General features: G+C 39.8%; 1 protein-coding gene across 4 annotated transcripts in view; it reads left to right on the top strand.

Annotated features, from left to right (window-relative positions):
• Positions 1–952: 952 nt before the first annotated feature.
• Positions 953–17476, top strand: part of mypn (myopalladin) — a 69139-nt gene continuing 52615 nt past the window's right edge. For 2 of the 4 annotated variants that reach the window (XM_081724471.1, XM_035531413.2), the window contains exons 1-2: positions 953–1201; positions 15362–16231. In XM_081724471.1, coding sequence (XP_081580597.1) covers positions 15363–16231 — 869 coding nt within the window. In that variant the 5' untranslated portion in view covers positions 953–1201; position 15362. Of the gene's footprint in view, positions 1202–15358; positions 16232–17476 lie in introns of all 4 variants that reach the window. The other 2 variants (XM_035531414.2, XM_081724472.1) reach the window with 2 other exon arrangements.

Here is a 17476-nt window from a genome sequence, read left to right as displayed (position 1 = left end):
TCGCGTTCCAATTTCTCTGCGCAAGTATAGTCCGGTGTTCCCTTCGTCTTATTTAAAAAAAAATTATCTCTGCAACTCTTTGTCACGATTGTTTGTCTTAGGTTTATGCATTGCCTGTATTCTTGCGTTAGTCATTCCTTTGACTTTAGTTTCATTCAGCTGCCTAGCTGTAATTCTTCCCTTTTAGGCTGTTAGTCTGTTCTATTCCAGATGTTTTGTATATCTGGTTGTTTATGTTTTTGTGAAACTTGTCACTCGTTTGTTTTCACACTGCTGTTACACTTCAAAACGTTTCTGACTTTAATTTGGTAGAATGGCCCATATAAAGGTTAAATCCAACATGAAGTATCTTGGATAAAATAAAGCATAGAAGCATAGTGGCATGTTCTCATGGGATTTTGGTTTGCTGCTTGGCACTTGTGTGAACACCAGAAACTGTCAAGACTCTGACTGTGGGATTCTGTAGTAACCATGGTAATCTATATTGAGTTTATTTAAATAAAACAATCTGTTTCCAGAAAATATGTGGATGGACAACCTTAATTCTTGGCCCTGTGGCAAAACCTTAGGAAATATTTGTGTCCCATAAGGTGTGATACAGTTGATATAACACAGGTTGTCATTCCAACACAAGATTTCTGAGAAGTAAATAACCTTGTTGCATAACACCTATATGTGACTAAGTCACAAAATATACTCTCTCATTTACTTGGCTGTACAATAAACAGGAGTGAGACTGGATTGATATGAAATATGTAGGAGGTATAAATTTATATAGACTAATGCCAAAGTGTTCTGCTTTACCACATGAGAGGTTGGGAATGAGAATGGGTTACTCTGCATATGTTTTTCACTGTAACCATGTTATCTAGACTGGAGTCTCTTTGCGAAGAATTCACCCTGTCCAATGAGATGCTGTTTCCCTGGCACATGGTCTGTGATGGCCCAAAAATAACCTGGCCCTACTGCACAGACAAATGTTTGACTGATGACAGGCTGTTTACTTCTACTCCTCATGTATCCATATTCTTCTTGTAAATTACAAAGTCAACTGTGCACCAAGTAGAAAGTGATCTTAAGATGTTGGTGTTCAGCATTTTACTTGTGGTGATTTCTGGATAGCTGGACTTTGTTTTTGTGAAACTTGTCAAGTACAGAGCAAGATCATTTGGTGTTGGACCAGCACAAGGTGAAATTGAAGGTAAGACTTGCTATTAATTGGTGACAATTCAGTACATTTCATTTTGCCTGGCATGTATTATACACACATCTTAAGATGTACTAGATTACTTGTGCATTTGACTTGCCACATTCAACAGTATGACATTTGGAAGATCTGTTGAAGTATTGGCCCAGGATGTGTCAAATTGGTGTTGTCTTCAGTTACCTAGATTACCTATGAAAATGCAGTGACAGATGTGAAATAGCATAATCTTGATGACACTGAATTATTTGTTAATTGTGATTTTCTGTCTGTGTCGAGATGTTAGATTTTCCTTGCTTTTTAGGACTAAAATAACCCTTTACTATAATTAGCAATGACGAGGGTGGGGTGGTTGAGTGTTTGTGTACACAGCAGCTGCCTACACAGGTCAGGTGGAAGGGCATTACTCCCTCCAATAATTGCTCTTATTTGAGTGTCAGTACCATCTGCACGCCTATCTAATTTCTGGATTCAGTAACAACAGTGTGACACTGGTGAGAGCTGCTCACAATCTGTGCACTGGTTAAAATATCTTTTGGTGCTTTCAGCAGAGAAATGAGAGACACAGTATCAGTATCTTGTTTATCTTAATCAGACCCAACCATTTTAAGGAATTAAATCTGTCAGGGGTTTGCCAAATGGTATCAATGTGGGAGAATTTACAAACTACAGTAACATTACCAATTAAGTGGACAGCATGAAACATGTTCAGAACATTAGTGGAGATGCATCAATATATACACAAAATAACTAGGATAGGTTGGGTGTATCTCATTAAGGTGTCTTCGCAACTTAAAATAAATCATTGTTTCTGATTAGGGCATGGAAAGTTCAAAAGGTAAATGTTCAAGCAGTTTGAGGTTTTCAATCATGGGGTCAGTTCAAGAAGTTACAAAATATGAACAGGAAAACTCTTGTTAACTGAGTTAACATAGGTGCCTGAGCATACTTTGCATTGATGAGCCCTAATTGCCGGTTAGAAACTTTGCTAAGCTTGCTGCATTCTTCACCGAAGGCTTGCTTTTTCTTTGTTTTGCCCTTTTCAAATAAAATGCTTTTTGAGCTCATCACTCCTGTCTTATAATATCACAGTGCAAATCATATCTTTCAATCAAACACTGAAAATATAATGATTCAGGTGAAATATCAGCACTGTTCTCAGTGCTACCTTCAACACTGTCAACCATAAAATACTTTCAGACAGGCTGGAGAACTGTTGGAAATGAACTCTGAATTTAAAGGACTGAAAAGACTCTGAAATGATCCTCAGTTAGTTCAAATAATCAAGGCAGGGGATATTTTGTCACCACTGGTTATTAATTCAAGACATTTCCCCATATGAAATCAATGTGGCACTGCTGCTGTTAAATTTTGAATGCCTCTGCTTTTAACCTTGAACAAAATATATAACAATTTCCCCAAAGGCTAATGATTTCTTTTTTTATCCTCTACTTTCTTCAAGTCGGCCATGGTGTGAGTAAATAATCACAACAAACACCCCACTTCCACAATCACTAATGCAGCCAAGTCCAGCTACAGTGTAAGTCAAACCTATCAGAAGGGGCAATACTGTGTTCACCTAATTCCCATTAATATTTTAACACTCAAACCCAGTTAATGATTTATTAGTAAACTGGCTAGCAGGACATTTAGTTAGATTTTTAAGTGTCAGTGTTCTATCTAGATAAGACAATGTGCAACTAAAAAAACAAAAAAAAACAAAACAAGGACTATTCCATTGCAGTCTGTTAGAACGTGCAGAATTTTAGAATTGTCACTAGAGCAACACTCAAAGATTTTAATGATATTAAATGATAAAGAAGTTTATTTTGCTGTGGTCTGTGCCTAAGAAAAGAAAAGCCATTCTATAATCAGAATCAGAATCAGGCTGTATTGGCCAAGTATGCTCACTCATACAAGGAATTTGTTCTTGGTTACAGTAGCTCACCCCACATAGTTGCTTGTACACAGAACAAGAGACGTTTCCACCACACTCACATGCACACACATACACACGCATACACACACAGTCATACTTGTGAACCTTACATATGCATCAAATGTTGAGTGTTGAGTGAAGTGGTTGGGAAATTAAGTTGTAGAGTAATAAAGTAAAATAAATAAGTACATTTGCAGGTAAAAGGTAGAGGAGAAATGTGCAGAATGTGCAATGTGAAGTACTATGACAAGATCAAGATAAAATGTTAAGATGTGGTGATTATATATATTATGGGGAGTTTATATGCATTGTGGTGTTCAACTGTTCATGAATTTGATGGCATATGGAAAAAAGCTTCTCTGTAGATGGGTTGTTGTGATCCTCATTTAACTAAATTGTAGGCACTGGAACAGGTGATGGCCTGGGTGTGATGGGTCTGCTGTGATTTTCTTCACCTGCCTCTTGATTCTGGAAGTGAGCAGGTCTATCAGTGTCAACAGCTTAACATCAATAGTCTTCTCTGCAGACCTGATAATGCACTGCAGTCTATGGATTTCATGCTTGGTGGCTGAGCTGCCCCACACTATAATGGATGTGGTGATGACAGATTCTATGTTGATAGCATAGAACTGGTCCATCAGCTCCTGGGACAGGTTGAACTCAGCTGATTCAACCTCAACTGATCCAGGAAGTACATCCTCTGCTGGGTTCTCTTGATGATGGAGCTGATGTTGCTGTCCCACTTGAGGTCTTTGGTGATTGTAATACCAAGGAACTTGAAGGATTCCACTGCCGACAAAGTTCTGTCAAGGATGGTGAGTGTTGGCAGGGTTGGGGAACTTCTTCTGAAGTCCACTGTCACATCCATTGTTATTGTGGATGCTCCAGAGAACAACCTGGTACACCACCCTTCGGTAAGCGGACTCATCACCGTCACGTACGAGACTGATGACTGATGACTGATCTGAAAAGGAAGTTGACTGAGGGGTCCATGAAGTTGCAACAGCTTGGCATTAAACTAGGGCTTGTCATTATTGTATTTAATGTGAGTCCTGGTGGGAGCACAGACGTCCTCTCAAAAGCTGTTGTAGGATGTCACAGTGTCAGTGTATTCATCCAGGCTGCTTGTAGCATCATCAAACACACCCCAGTCTCATAAATCTTTAGCCTCATTAGTCTGCCTCTTCATAGTACTGACAATAGGTTTGGTGCATTTGAGTTTCTGCCTGTATGTTGGGAGAAGATGGAGTAGGCAGTTGTTAGAGGGGCCTTTGTTTTTCCTAAGATCTCTATAGCATGGTGTGATCTGTGAATATGAAAACTGTGGAGCTGGAGCACACTGTCCAGAATAATCCCACTCAGCCAGGTCTCGGTTAAGCACAGCACAGTGGAGTGAGAAAAGTCCTTGTTTGTTCTGTTAAGCAGTGAAAGCTCATCCCCTTTGTTCCCTAAAGAGCGAAGGTTCACCATATGGATGCTGGGCAGTGATGTACGTAATCCGTGCTGTTGTAGTTTAATGAGTGCTCCTGCATGCTGTCCATGTCTGTGTGTCCGCCTGCATCTGTGTTTGCTGAACAGGGATGTGCCCTCTGAGTAAAATGTCCAAAAACACATGAAAAATCAGGAGCAATGTTGCATGTACTGCCTGATATTTGGCAAAACTTCCGCACCAGTATACAAATTTGTTTGTTGCCTATACAAATATGGAAAAACAAATAAAACACAGAGCTACTCACTGGAGTCACTGAATATATTAAGTAATATATTAACACAAAGGGAACTCATGAAAACAGTACATTCCCAATAATTGTATTACATTATTAGGGAAATTATTACATTATTGGTTTTTATTCCATTTCTGACTGAGTTAAGTGCAAGCATTTATTACATTTCTGGGTATTATTAGATAATTGGGAATTGATTACAATATTGCATTCTAAAATTCTGATGACTGATAGTATAACTTATTTAGGAGAAGATGGATTCTGGTGAATAAGAAGTCAGTGTACATGGATACTTCAGTGCAAAGTCTGACAACATTGGCAACACTTTATTTTCCCACCTCCAAGCTACAGGATAACTTTAAGTCAGTAGGGTTGGCATCTTTCTGTATACTTGCATTTCCTTTCTTGCCATTTCTGTAGGAGATAGTATTCCATTTGTCCATTTAACAATGTCAATGTCCTCCTCTGTAAACAGGTCCTGTAATATGGAGAATTTGGATCGCTTTAGGCCAGTTAACACCTAGAAAAATGTTTTAATAGCAGTATAGCAATTATTTTTCTAAGTGAACATTTTTCTATGTGCCATGGGTTAAAACATAAATACATGTGTGTTAAAATAAATAAACATGTGTTTACCTGTTTAAATGTTGCCTACTATAAGCATTAATGTATTATGGATGGACTGAAAGAGTAAATACTGTAGACTTAAAGTGGACATGAAACACCCTAACTTTAATGAGTTTTATACAGAATTGTTTTGGAATTTATTTTGAGAAAACATTATATATAAAAGATTACATATTATAATATTGTACTATTTGGTACTATGTTTTCACTCTGGATTGCCGCAATATATTACCATTACATTAGCAATGATGACATGAAATTGGTTAGCTGGATAGTTTACTGGTAGCGCTAACTTGTGTGAAATAGGTGTCATAGATGCTGTGCACCCATGGTCAACTATGCAAGCCTCCAGAAAGCAGTAAATTATTTGTAAAACTATCTTATCATTTTATGTTTCATAAATATACACAATTTCTGACCATTTCATTTTTATTTTTGCCTGATGAAAATACAGGCAGCTGTAAATAGCAATGACCTCACCAAGCTGTTTATGCCACGGACACACTACATGAATTTCAAAGTAATCAGATTGCTGTACTTTTCACACTATATAACTTGCTGTTTTGCAATTGGGAATCTTGGCATCATTGTGGTTACAAGATCACACATTCCAATATCCTTAACCATCTGACACGTCTATCTGAAATTGATGGTTCTGTTATATTAAATTAATATTAATTATATCCTGTAATTAGCTAACACAAAAATAATAGGCAATTATTAAAATTATTACTAATGCAAATAAATTGAATATGGAAACTATGGTTAAGATTCATGTATGGTTATGTAGCTAAATGTCAGACATTTTTGTGTTGAAGAAATGTTTCATGCCAGAGCACGATTCATGAAGCCACACGTTGACTGATTATGCATGATCATGGAAACTAGCTAATGTAGAAGTCCCAAGATCATCTTTTTACTGTCTAAATTTCTCAAATTAACCTTTGTGCCTGCAATCAGACTGATGCAAAATATATGTATACATATGAATTGTCTCAATATGAAGTTTGGTTCAATATGCATAGTGACAACTATTACTCATATTCCTGAATAATTAGTATAACTAATTAGTATAACCATTACATTATTATCTGGATTCTATCTCTTTATAAATTTATGATGTTTCTCTTCTCAATTGTTTTTTTTTTTTCTTATGCTGTCATGTCAATACAAAAAACCCCAGTAATCATACATAAGCCAGTTTAATGAAAGTGTCTCTGTAACGTTGAGCAGTAAGGGGGTGGGTGCATGTGTGGAGAAGCGTGAGATTTATTAAGGGCAAATCCAGGGTCAGTGAGCTGGTACGAAGATTCCGGGAATATATAATCAACTAAATGAAACAAAAGCACACGATAACAAACAGGCTAGGAAACACGAACAACTAGGAATTACAAACAGGCTAAGAATCACACATACAGAGACTAAACTTAAAACACGGAAGCTAGAATTACAGCGACTGGGAAAACACAGGCGAAAAGGCAGGGTTTACATACGCAGCGTAACGAGGCCTTAACTAGACACAGGTGCAGCTAACGAGGGGCGGAGAAAACAAAACTAAGGAACGGAACCAAAACAAGGAAGTAATGCAAAAACAAAGACACGAGACAGGGAAACCATGGAGACAGGGACGCTGGATAGCCAGTCATGACAGTCTCAGTTATTAAGTTGTGCCCTCGTGAGCCTAGTTAATGAACATGAGAAATACTATTTTACATGAGAAATACTATTTTAATCATAGATATGCTCAGGTGAATTAGTATGCCTTTAATGTTTTGGGAACCAGATTTACAATGCCTCAGGTATCAGGTTATTAAAGAAAATGTATAGGTATATATACATAGGTGTTTTTATTTACATTTATTTTTAGTAAACCCAGGGAATTGGGTAGAAATCCAAAAATGAATGCTTATGATTTAGATTTGCATGAGTCAAGTTAAACAAACACCCCTGTTAATGCCCCTCAAAAGATTTAGTTGAAACTCAGGACACAGTAAAAGTAATTAGTTTTTCTCTAGAAGTACAGGTTGGAGTAATCTTGAAGAGTTGGTAAATGGTGGATCATGTTGGTGTTCTTGAGTTCCCTCTAAGGACATATAGAAGGTTGTCCTATTGCTTTTGAAACCACTGTAATCACACTCCAGCTCTTGCTCCTGGCGCTCCAAAAATTCTCCAGCATGATCCAATTCAAAGCAGAGGAGACTGTGACCTGAACCTTCACTTCATCTATGTCATGTTTTCTAGTCTGACTCAGCCAAACAAACTATACTGCCCACAAACCCCTAGTTCGATCTAGATCACCTAACTATTAACCTCAGCAGTGCTTAGTTATCCCCCATATGTTCAACTATATAAACTCAGTTCACCCAATCTGTTATTGCAAAGTCGTGTCTGCTTGCAAATCCTGACAATTTACATGGTCTTCTCAGAAGTCAATTCATTATCTGTGACCACATAACTTTACTGTGGATAAACAAACCCAGCCTGGTTCACTGATTAGTATCTAGGACCTCCCTTTCATTTCAGGAGTCCCAGTTTAGTTCTTTGGTTCTATTTACTGGTTGTGGTTATTTTAGTGTGCTTACTAGTTTCTTTTTGTTGTCATTTTATACTTTCATTTTGTTTAATTTAGTTAGTCCAATATTCCTGAGCCATGTTTCTGCCATGTAATGCCTAGCCCACTTTATGAGCTGATAAACTTCCATTAATTATTAAAAACCTGTTGTTTGGAGAAAGTGCATCTAACCAGGGGTTTAATATCCCTGCATACATGTAAGGACATATGTCTTAGAGTGAGACAGATTTATTATTTAAAAAAAACCCAAACCCTAATCTAAAAATTTGTTAATTAATCTTTAATGATAATGTATAATTTTCCTAAATTAGGGTGGTGCCCTGGTTGAGTATTTTGGCAAATTTAAAACAGTGATGCAATGCAAGTAATTTCTTTAACATTTATTGTACATAATTCATGTCCAGTTTGCATAAGCAAAAATAATTTATGCTAATTGTACCATATTTTCAATCAGCCAAAAAATCTCACATGCTCCATCTCCAGAGAGATGGAAACAATCATCCAAGTGACACTTGAGTGCTGGAAAGCCAATCAGTGTTGAAAAAGGCCATAGATTCTTGACAAAGGTAATAATTTCAGCCAGTGCTTAAATCAAATGTCATCAGGACAGACAACACAACAGCAAGAACCTGGCTCCTTGGTGTCCACAAGTGCTTTGGTAATTTCCCCCCTGTGTATTTTGTTTCTTGCAGTGCTGAAAAGGATATGGAAAGATAGGGTGAACGTCCTTTTGGTTTTACCTCAAAAACTCAGGCGTCATGGTTGCAGAGATACAGAATTTCATAGTGGGAGAACTTTGGAAGATTTAATTATGGACATACATGTTATCTCAGGCAAAAAGATCACTTGTGCATCTCTCCCCTGCTCTGCTAAATCACCATGTTTGCTGAGATGGAAGCGCAGCTTGCCCAAGGTCTTTTGCACAGTGATTTTTTTTGAGGTAGTAATTAGGTTTACATTTATTTTGACAATAATAATTCAGAGTACAAAACAGTATTGTACAACAGCTTGGTATATTTGTGTTTCTATTAATGTAATGTTGAGCGGTAAGGAGGCAGACGTATGTGCAGAGAAGAGTGAGATTTAATAGGGGCAAATCCAAAATCAGAGTCGTTAAAGCAGTCCAGGGTCAAAGAGCCAACACGGAGAGCACAGGGATAGATGAGTAAACAAAATAATTACACACGAAGACAAACGGGGATGCAGGCTATAACAAAGGCTAGGAAGCACAAAGGTTAGGAAACAGAGTACAAACCAAAACAATCATACGAAATAAACATACAACCATTCAGTGAACAAAACACATTCAAATGAACAGCAAAAACTAAGGGAACAAGGCAGTGTTTAAATACAATCAACTAAATGAGGGACAGATGTAGAAAATCAAACGAGGGGCGGAGATGGCGCCGGTGAGGTCGGCTGCCGTCACGACTGCTCCGTCCACACCTGGCACTTTTTTCGCTCTTTTCACTATCTTTTTCGTTCTTTTCGCTCTTCCCGCTACCCCTGACTTCTCCGCAGCCCTTCTCTACACACCACGGCACGTATCTCGTACAGCAGAGATGCCCTTATTTCTCTTAATCTACATAGCACTCACCTCAAGCGGTCTGTAACCCCGGACCCAAGATGGCCGACGGAGATCCTGAGTGAAAACAGAAGACGCGGCACGAGGAAAAGGCCGCGAGGGAAGCGAGCCGGCATCAGGAACAGGCTGAGGGCTCGGGCACACCGAGCTCCCTTACCTAGCATCCGGCTAGCCAACGTCCAGTCTCTGGATAACAAGCTAGATGACCTCCAGGCCAGGATAAAGTTCCAGAGGGACATTCAGGACTGCAATCTCCTCTGCTTCACCGAGTCGTGGCTGAACCCAGCGGTACCAAACCACGCTATCCAGCCGGCCGAGTTCTTCTCGGTTCACCGCATGGACAGGACGGCAGGTTCGGGGAAGTCGAGAGGCGGCGGAGTGTGTGTGATGGTAAACAACAGCTGGTGCAACAATGCCAACGTTGTTACTCTCGCTTGCTCCTGCTCACCCAACCTGGAGCTGCTCGCCTTCAAGCTTCGTCCTTTCTACCTTCCGCGGGAGTTCACTTCGGTCATCATCAACACCGTGTACATCCCACCTCAGGCTAACATGGACACTGCACTGTGTGAACTTCATGAGGCTCTCACACAGTTTCAGACACAGCACCAGGACGCTGCACTTATTGTGGTTGGGGATTTCAACAGCGCTAACCTCAAGCGTGCAGTGCCCAACCTTTACCAGCACGTAACCTTCCCCACCAGGGGAAATAGGACACTAGACCACTGCTACACCACATACAAGGACAGTTACAAAGCACTAGCTCATCCACCGTTTGGTAAGTCGGACCACGCCGCCATCTTCCTCCTACCAAAAATATAAAGAAAGGCTGAAACGGGAAGCTCCGGTTCAGAGGGAGGTCGCGCGCTGGACAGACCAATCGGTGGCCGCTCTGCAGGACGCTCTGGGTGACGCAGACTGGGACATGTTCCGGCGCAGCACTGATGATGTCAGCGAGTTTACGGAGGCAGTAGTAGGATTTTTTGGGAAACTGGTGGACGACACGATCCCAAGAATCACCATCAAGAAGTTTTCCAACCAGAAGCCCTAGGTGGACAGAACCATCCGCGAGGCTCTGAACTCTCGAACTGCTGCCTACAATGCGGGGATCATCAGCGGGAACATGGACAAGTACAAGTCCGCGGCATACGGAGTGCGCAGGGCGGTGAGGGGGGCGAAGCGGCGCTACGGGAAGAAACTAGAGACACAGTTCCAGCAGAGTGGCTCTAGATCCCTGTGGCAAGGACTACGGATGGTCACGGACTACAGGAGCCCACCCTCCGGACTGATGAGTGCGGATGAGTCTCTGGCGAACGAGCTGAATACATTCTTTGCTCGCTTCGAGGCTACATCTAGCAGCGCTAATGCTAGCAGCACAAATGCTAACGGCGCTAGTGCTAACAGCGCCAATGGCACTATCGGCGCAGCCAATGGCACATGCGCGGGGCCCACCATAGAACAGCGCCCTCTCATCATCACGGAGAGTGACGTGAGGAGAGTGTTTAAAAGGGTGAATACCAGGAAGGCGATGGGACCAGACGGTATCTGCGGGAGGGTCCTCAAAGCCTGCGCAGATCAGCTAGCCCCGGTATTCACCGACATCTTCAATCTCTCCCTGACGCTCGGTATTGTCCCGTCCAGCTTCAAGCGGTCCACCATCGTCCCCCTCCCGAAGAAACCTCGACCCTCCGACCTCAATGACTACCGCCCTGTCGCCCTCACATCAGTCGTGATGAAGTGCTTTGAAAAGCTAGTCAGAGACTTCATCACATCTTCACTGCCAGCCTCCATGGACCCACTGCAGTTTGCATACCGCCACAACCGCTCCACTGACGATGCGATTGCACATCTGCTCCACACTACACTGACTTACCTGGACATCCCTGTGCGACTGGATCTCCAACTTCCTAACAGACAGACCACAATCAGTACGGGTGGGCAACTGCGCCTCATCCACCCTCACCCTCAGCACTGGAGCTCCTCAGGGTTGTGTCCTAAGCCCCCTGCTCTACTCACTGTACACCTACGACTGCACAGCCACTTCCAGCTCTAACATCATTGTCAAGTTTGCTGACGACGCCGTTGTCGTGGGTCTGATCTCGGACAACGACGAGAGGGCCTACCTGGAGGAGATTAAACACCTGGAAAACTGGTGCCAGGAAAATAATCTCCTCCTAAATGTCAGTAAGACAAAGGAGATGATCGTGGATTGCAGCAAGAAGCAGGAGCAGCACTACCAACCTGTGAGGATCAGTGGAACCACGGTGGAGAGAGTAGATAGTTTCAGGTACCTTGGTGTTCACATCTCGCAGGACCTGTCCTGGTCCTGCCATACCAGCTCCCTGGCAAAGAAGGCTCGTCAGCGTCTTTACCACCTCAGACGCCTAAGGGACTTCAGACTGCCCTCCAAGGTACTGCGGAACTTCTACACCTGCACTATCGAGAGCATCCTCACGGGGAACATCACAGTCTGGTTTGGGAATAGCACCAAGCAGGACAGACAAGCACTCCAAAGGGTAGTGCGTTCAGCAGAGCGCATCACTCACTCGGAACTTCCTGACCTGCAGACCAGCTACTACAAGCGGTGCCAGACCAAGGCCAGGAAAAGGACCCCACCCATCCCAACAATAGACTCTTCTCTCTGTTGATGTCAGGGAGGCACTTCCGCTCCCTGAAGGCCAAGACAGAGAGGCTGAAGAGGAGCTTCTTCCCACAGGCCATTCGGGCCCTGAATCAGGGAAACTGATAAACTGTGGGGACCACCACCACCACCATGTAACATGACTGTATATCTGTACATCTGTATATATAGATTTAGATTTATACTCAATTACCCTGTTACACAACAACTGTAGATATGGTATTATACAAAATGGATCTGTACATTCTGTAGATTGTGTACATATATACCCAACCATATACATTGTACATTGTGTATATAATCATAATATACATATATTGTACATACATTGTTAATATATTTTTGTACATACATAGAATATATATATTTATCTGTGTGTATATATGTATGTATATATATGTGTGCATATATGTATGTATATATATGTGTGTATATATATATATATATATATATATATATATATATATATATATATATATATTTTATTATTATTTTTTTTTTTATTATTTTTTTCTTTCTATGCACCCCTGGTTCTCTTCCTCAGTTTGGACAGAGCACTCTCCACCATTTCACTGCGTGTTATACTGTGTATGACTATGTATGTGACGAATAAACCGAACTTGAAATTGAACTTGAACTTGAGAAAACGAAACTATGGTACGGAAGTAAAAAACACAAGACAGGGAAAACATGAAACCTGGGAGGGACTGATTGTGACAATTAACCTTGAAGGAAGGCTATTTAGATTAGCTTGAATGTACTCAAAAATAGTGGGCATGCATCTTGCATAGTGCTTTCAGGCAGTAAAAAAAAAAAAAAGCATAAGTATGAAAAGCATATTTTTAGAACACTTTCATGTTCTACATAATAGATATGACATGCATTTTTGTAGAGTGGTGTAATAATATTCAACATTAACATTTTTAAAATTATCTATTTCCAGTGGCAGTCTATAATGTAATTCTATAATAAATATAATAACACCTTTGCTGTTTTAATTGTGCAAGTTTTTCTTGCACTTGTCCTCTCAGTGTCCAGGTTTACTGCTATAGTTCCTCATCTTCCTACTTGTATCACTCATATTTTGATGCACATCCTGGTGTCTGCCAACTGTATGCCCCAAGTTGTTGGATCTTATAGAATGTGTTCCTATGTTTCTTGCACTTATAACATCAAGAGTTGTGGATATAAACTGGGGCTTCAGAAGCCTGTTAGGAAGGAAGTATAATCCAGCCTTTAGTATGCTGGTTACCCTTCCTCATTAAGGTTTCAGAGGTAGGTCTTCAAATACAGCTTAAGACAAAGAGTGTGATCATTAGTTGCTTCCTCTGAGTCCTAAGATTAGAATTGTTTAGAATATCCAAGGGATGTGGAGACTTTATAGGCCATTTGTAATGTGTGAGGGTTGGACAGCGAACACACTTGCGAAGTGCGAGCGCCTTGGAGGTCATGTGAAACGGAACTCGCTAGTGATGCCATAACGAACGAGACTAATAGAATATTATTAATAATAGATTTAATAACAGAAATATACAAACAAGAGCAGAACAAAGGACAGACAGAACAAGAGGCTAACAAGGTGATTGCGAGAACTGGGTAAAGGGGGCGTAAACACTTCGGGGAAACATGGAGAATAACGATAATAAATTTAACTAGAATGAAAGGGGAATACACTGAACCAGGTACTTATGATGGAATAACAAAAACATAGGTAAGTGGAACTGAAAAGGAAAACCAGACAACACTTGCATAAATGAACAGGGAAAGAAACACCTAAACGAAGTTAAGAGACAAATACTCACGAAACAAATAATTTAGACGAAAACATAGAGAGAACGTATTACATACAGCAGAGAACTGGTGAATATTAATAGGGAAAGGAACATATACTGAGAGGGTAACAAAACATGGAACGAGAATCTAGTGAAATATACCAAAACACATTTGTGCAAAGGAGCGAGGATAAACGAGATCTAACCAGAAACAACCTTACCAAAACAGAGAGACAAAGAGATATTGAATAACCAACAAACAAGAGACGTAGGAACGGGGTTTACATAGGAATGCAATTAGGGACAAACAGCTGGACACAAAGGGGAGGAGACACAGAACCATGGAGACTGACAAAAACCCAGAAGTGACTTGGTTGCTATAGAAATGGGGAATGCTCAGTTCTACGGATGTTAGTAAACTAAACATCATGAATATTTATTTATTTTTAATAAATGTAATTTATTTTTAAAGTCAAAATCAGTAGAGTATGGAAACACTTACATATATGGATGGTCACTGGAATTTTGTGACTTTTTATGCATTTTGTGTTTTAAGATTGGCTGTTTTAAAAATATTAAAAACTTGCTGAAGTTCACAGAGTTCTGCCTTCTGTTCATTACAGGGTGTTTATACACATCATGCCATTCAGTTACTGAACATATTTATTGCTATTTTAATGACTTAATGTCATTTAGTTTTTATATCTTACCTTTTGATAATTGCAATAAAATAGTGTCAAGTTCATTGCTGCCTGTAACGCAGGAGGCAGAAATGAGCCGTGTAGAACACAGACAACAACGATGTAGCACACAGGCTAATGTAAGGTCAAACATTGACAAACATCATCGACTAAACAGGACCTTATATACATGCACATTAACGACATGAAACAAGGAACAGGTGTGATACACATGGAGGGCGTGGCCATGGAAACAAACACACAGAGAGACATTTGGGAGGAGGGGTCTGTACCATGACACTGCCATAGCAACAACTGGAAATACAAACAGATTAATGTCCATTAACATGAAAATGCCTTGCCACAGGAAATAACAAATTCTCATGGTGCAAAGGTCTTCAACAAAACAATCAGCAAGCCTTCTCTTGGTTTTTCCAATGGAAAGCTGATTACATCTCTTGCAACTAATATAGTAAAAAATTCTGCATGAGGAGAAATAGATGATAATGATTGATCCTTTTGTGCTAGTTATTTTAGTGTTAAATGTACCTTAATGGTACTTAATATGGTACATAATCTATGCTGCTCATATTCTTACCTGTTTTTCTTTTTGTCAGCAGCATGCAGGAGCATGACGTGGCTCATCCAACGTCATTACCGCTGTTATTGCAAGAGAGCTACCTGGTTGATGCCAACTATAGACATAGTGAGTTTGGCTGTGGGACTCAGAGAGAAAAAGTTGAGGAATATGGGACTCAAGAGGAACACCAGTTTCCTGATCTGTCTGCTTTCCTGAGCCAGGAGGAACTGGATAAAAGTGTTGACCTTGCCCGCAAGTCTATTGGCAATGAACAAGATGAAAGGATAGATGGCTGTCCACAAATCATTTCTTACTCTGCCACTATCATAAAACCCACATTAGAAAGAATGGATGAAGGAGAAATGCTCCAGGCCCCTATCCTGGACAACAAACTTGGGAGCATTGGAAATCCAAGGGAGCCCCCAGCAGACTTTAAGAGAACCATAAGGAACACTCCATATGGCCTAGAGACTCAGTCCAAGAAAGAGTTCCTTAACAAAGCAGCTGACTTCATAGAGGAGCTTTCTTCCCTCTTCAAGGCCAACAACTCAAAGCGGGTTCGGCCTAGAGCCTGCAGAACTCAAAGAAGCCGAAACCAGATCAAACATCAGGCTGAAACAGCTCCATTTATCCATTATCCAGAGAATAGGGAAAGATCTATTCACCATAATGAACCTCTGAAGAACCATGCCCAGAATAACCAGGTTAAAGAAGTTCCATACAACACAATGCAAGAGGAGTCAGAATGCATGATGGAATGTGAAGTTCCAGCCATGATGGAGCCTGAAAGCTCAGAGCCTGTGTATGAACCCCCACATTTTATACAAAAACTCAAAAGCAGAGAGGTGGCAGAGGGAAGCAAGGTTCACCTGGATTGCATTGTGAGAGGATTCCCAGTACCAGAGGTTCGGTGAGTTAAGTAATATATAGTTTAATTAATTTATGGTTACTATTAATTTATTATCAATTTAGTATCATTGAATGCCTAAGCATTATACAACTTAAGGATCTGTGAACAGCATTTAAATCACATATTTCAAGAACTCTTCTTTCATTTTTATTTATGCCTAAAGAACAAAAAATATGCCTTTTTAATTACAGATATATTTTTTCAAGCACAGAGGGAAAAATCAGTATCACTAGATAAATTCCTAAGAAATTAAAGTTTTTTTAAAAATAAGGTAACAACTTACTGAAGGGCACTGTTTAGAAGACTCCATCTTGCTTATTCCAACAAGCATATCCTGTCATAAAAGCTGCTTTTGTCAACTTTGATTGAAGTTGACATAACTATGTTAAGTGATGGATGCTTGATGACATCTGCGGTGAAATGATAGCATATTATAATGATTGCTGCTCAGTGCTTTTTTATTTATTTATGGTATGTCACAGTGACATAATACTGATATGACAGTTTTTGCTAGGTGAGGCTGCTGCTAAAATTGAATAAAACTGAAGACTTTGTTAACTCTGAACTTAACTGGTTACATGGATATATAGTGCATCGAATGCATGGACTGTTTATATGCTTGGCCAAGGATGGGTTTCCTCTCGAGTCTTGGTTTCCTCTTGAATCCTGTCAAGGATTCTTTCTTAATCCACTGTCAACCACTAGCTTGCTCATTAATGGCTGCTGTTGTTAGACATCATGGTATTGCAAGAGGAATAAGGATAAGCTATTGCTACATCGTTTTAAAAAAAAATCTTCCATATTCATCTTACTTTACTTTAAATCTCATGGAACAAAACTTGTATTTAAGAAATTGTTGAATACAGCTTATTGAAAATTGTCAAGAGGACTTCTTTAGTTTGAGTAGTTGTGGATCCAGTATGAATGCATTCTTCTGTTTACACAAATGTAATAATTATTATGCTAAATTAACTATTAAATAAAATATATTTTATGTACTGTTTAACATACACATTTACAGACTTGTCTTAAGGTTACCATGAAGTATATAAAAACCTGCTTTAAGAAGAAAAAAAAACTTTTGCTGATATAAAATGGGTAGGCATGTGCACATACATTAGTTCCTATAAAAACTGGTTTGTGTAATTCAGATAACCTACTGTTATGGAATTTCTGTTTTGTCTAATGTAATGTATTTACATAAAAATGTAATTTTTATTTTGTAATATTTTCAGTATAAAAACA

This window comes from Electrophorus electricus, chromosome 12, assembly GCF_041902795.1.
Source record: "Electrophorus electricus isolate QZ-2024a chromosome 12, ASM4190279v1, whole genome shotgun sequence".
In the NCBI taxonomy this organism is placed as follows: Eukaryota; Metazoa; Chordata; class Actinopteri; order Gymnotiformes; family Gymnotidae; genus Electrophorus; species Electrophorus electricus.
This window is presented reverse-complemented; position numbering and strand designations above follow the sequence as displayed.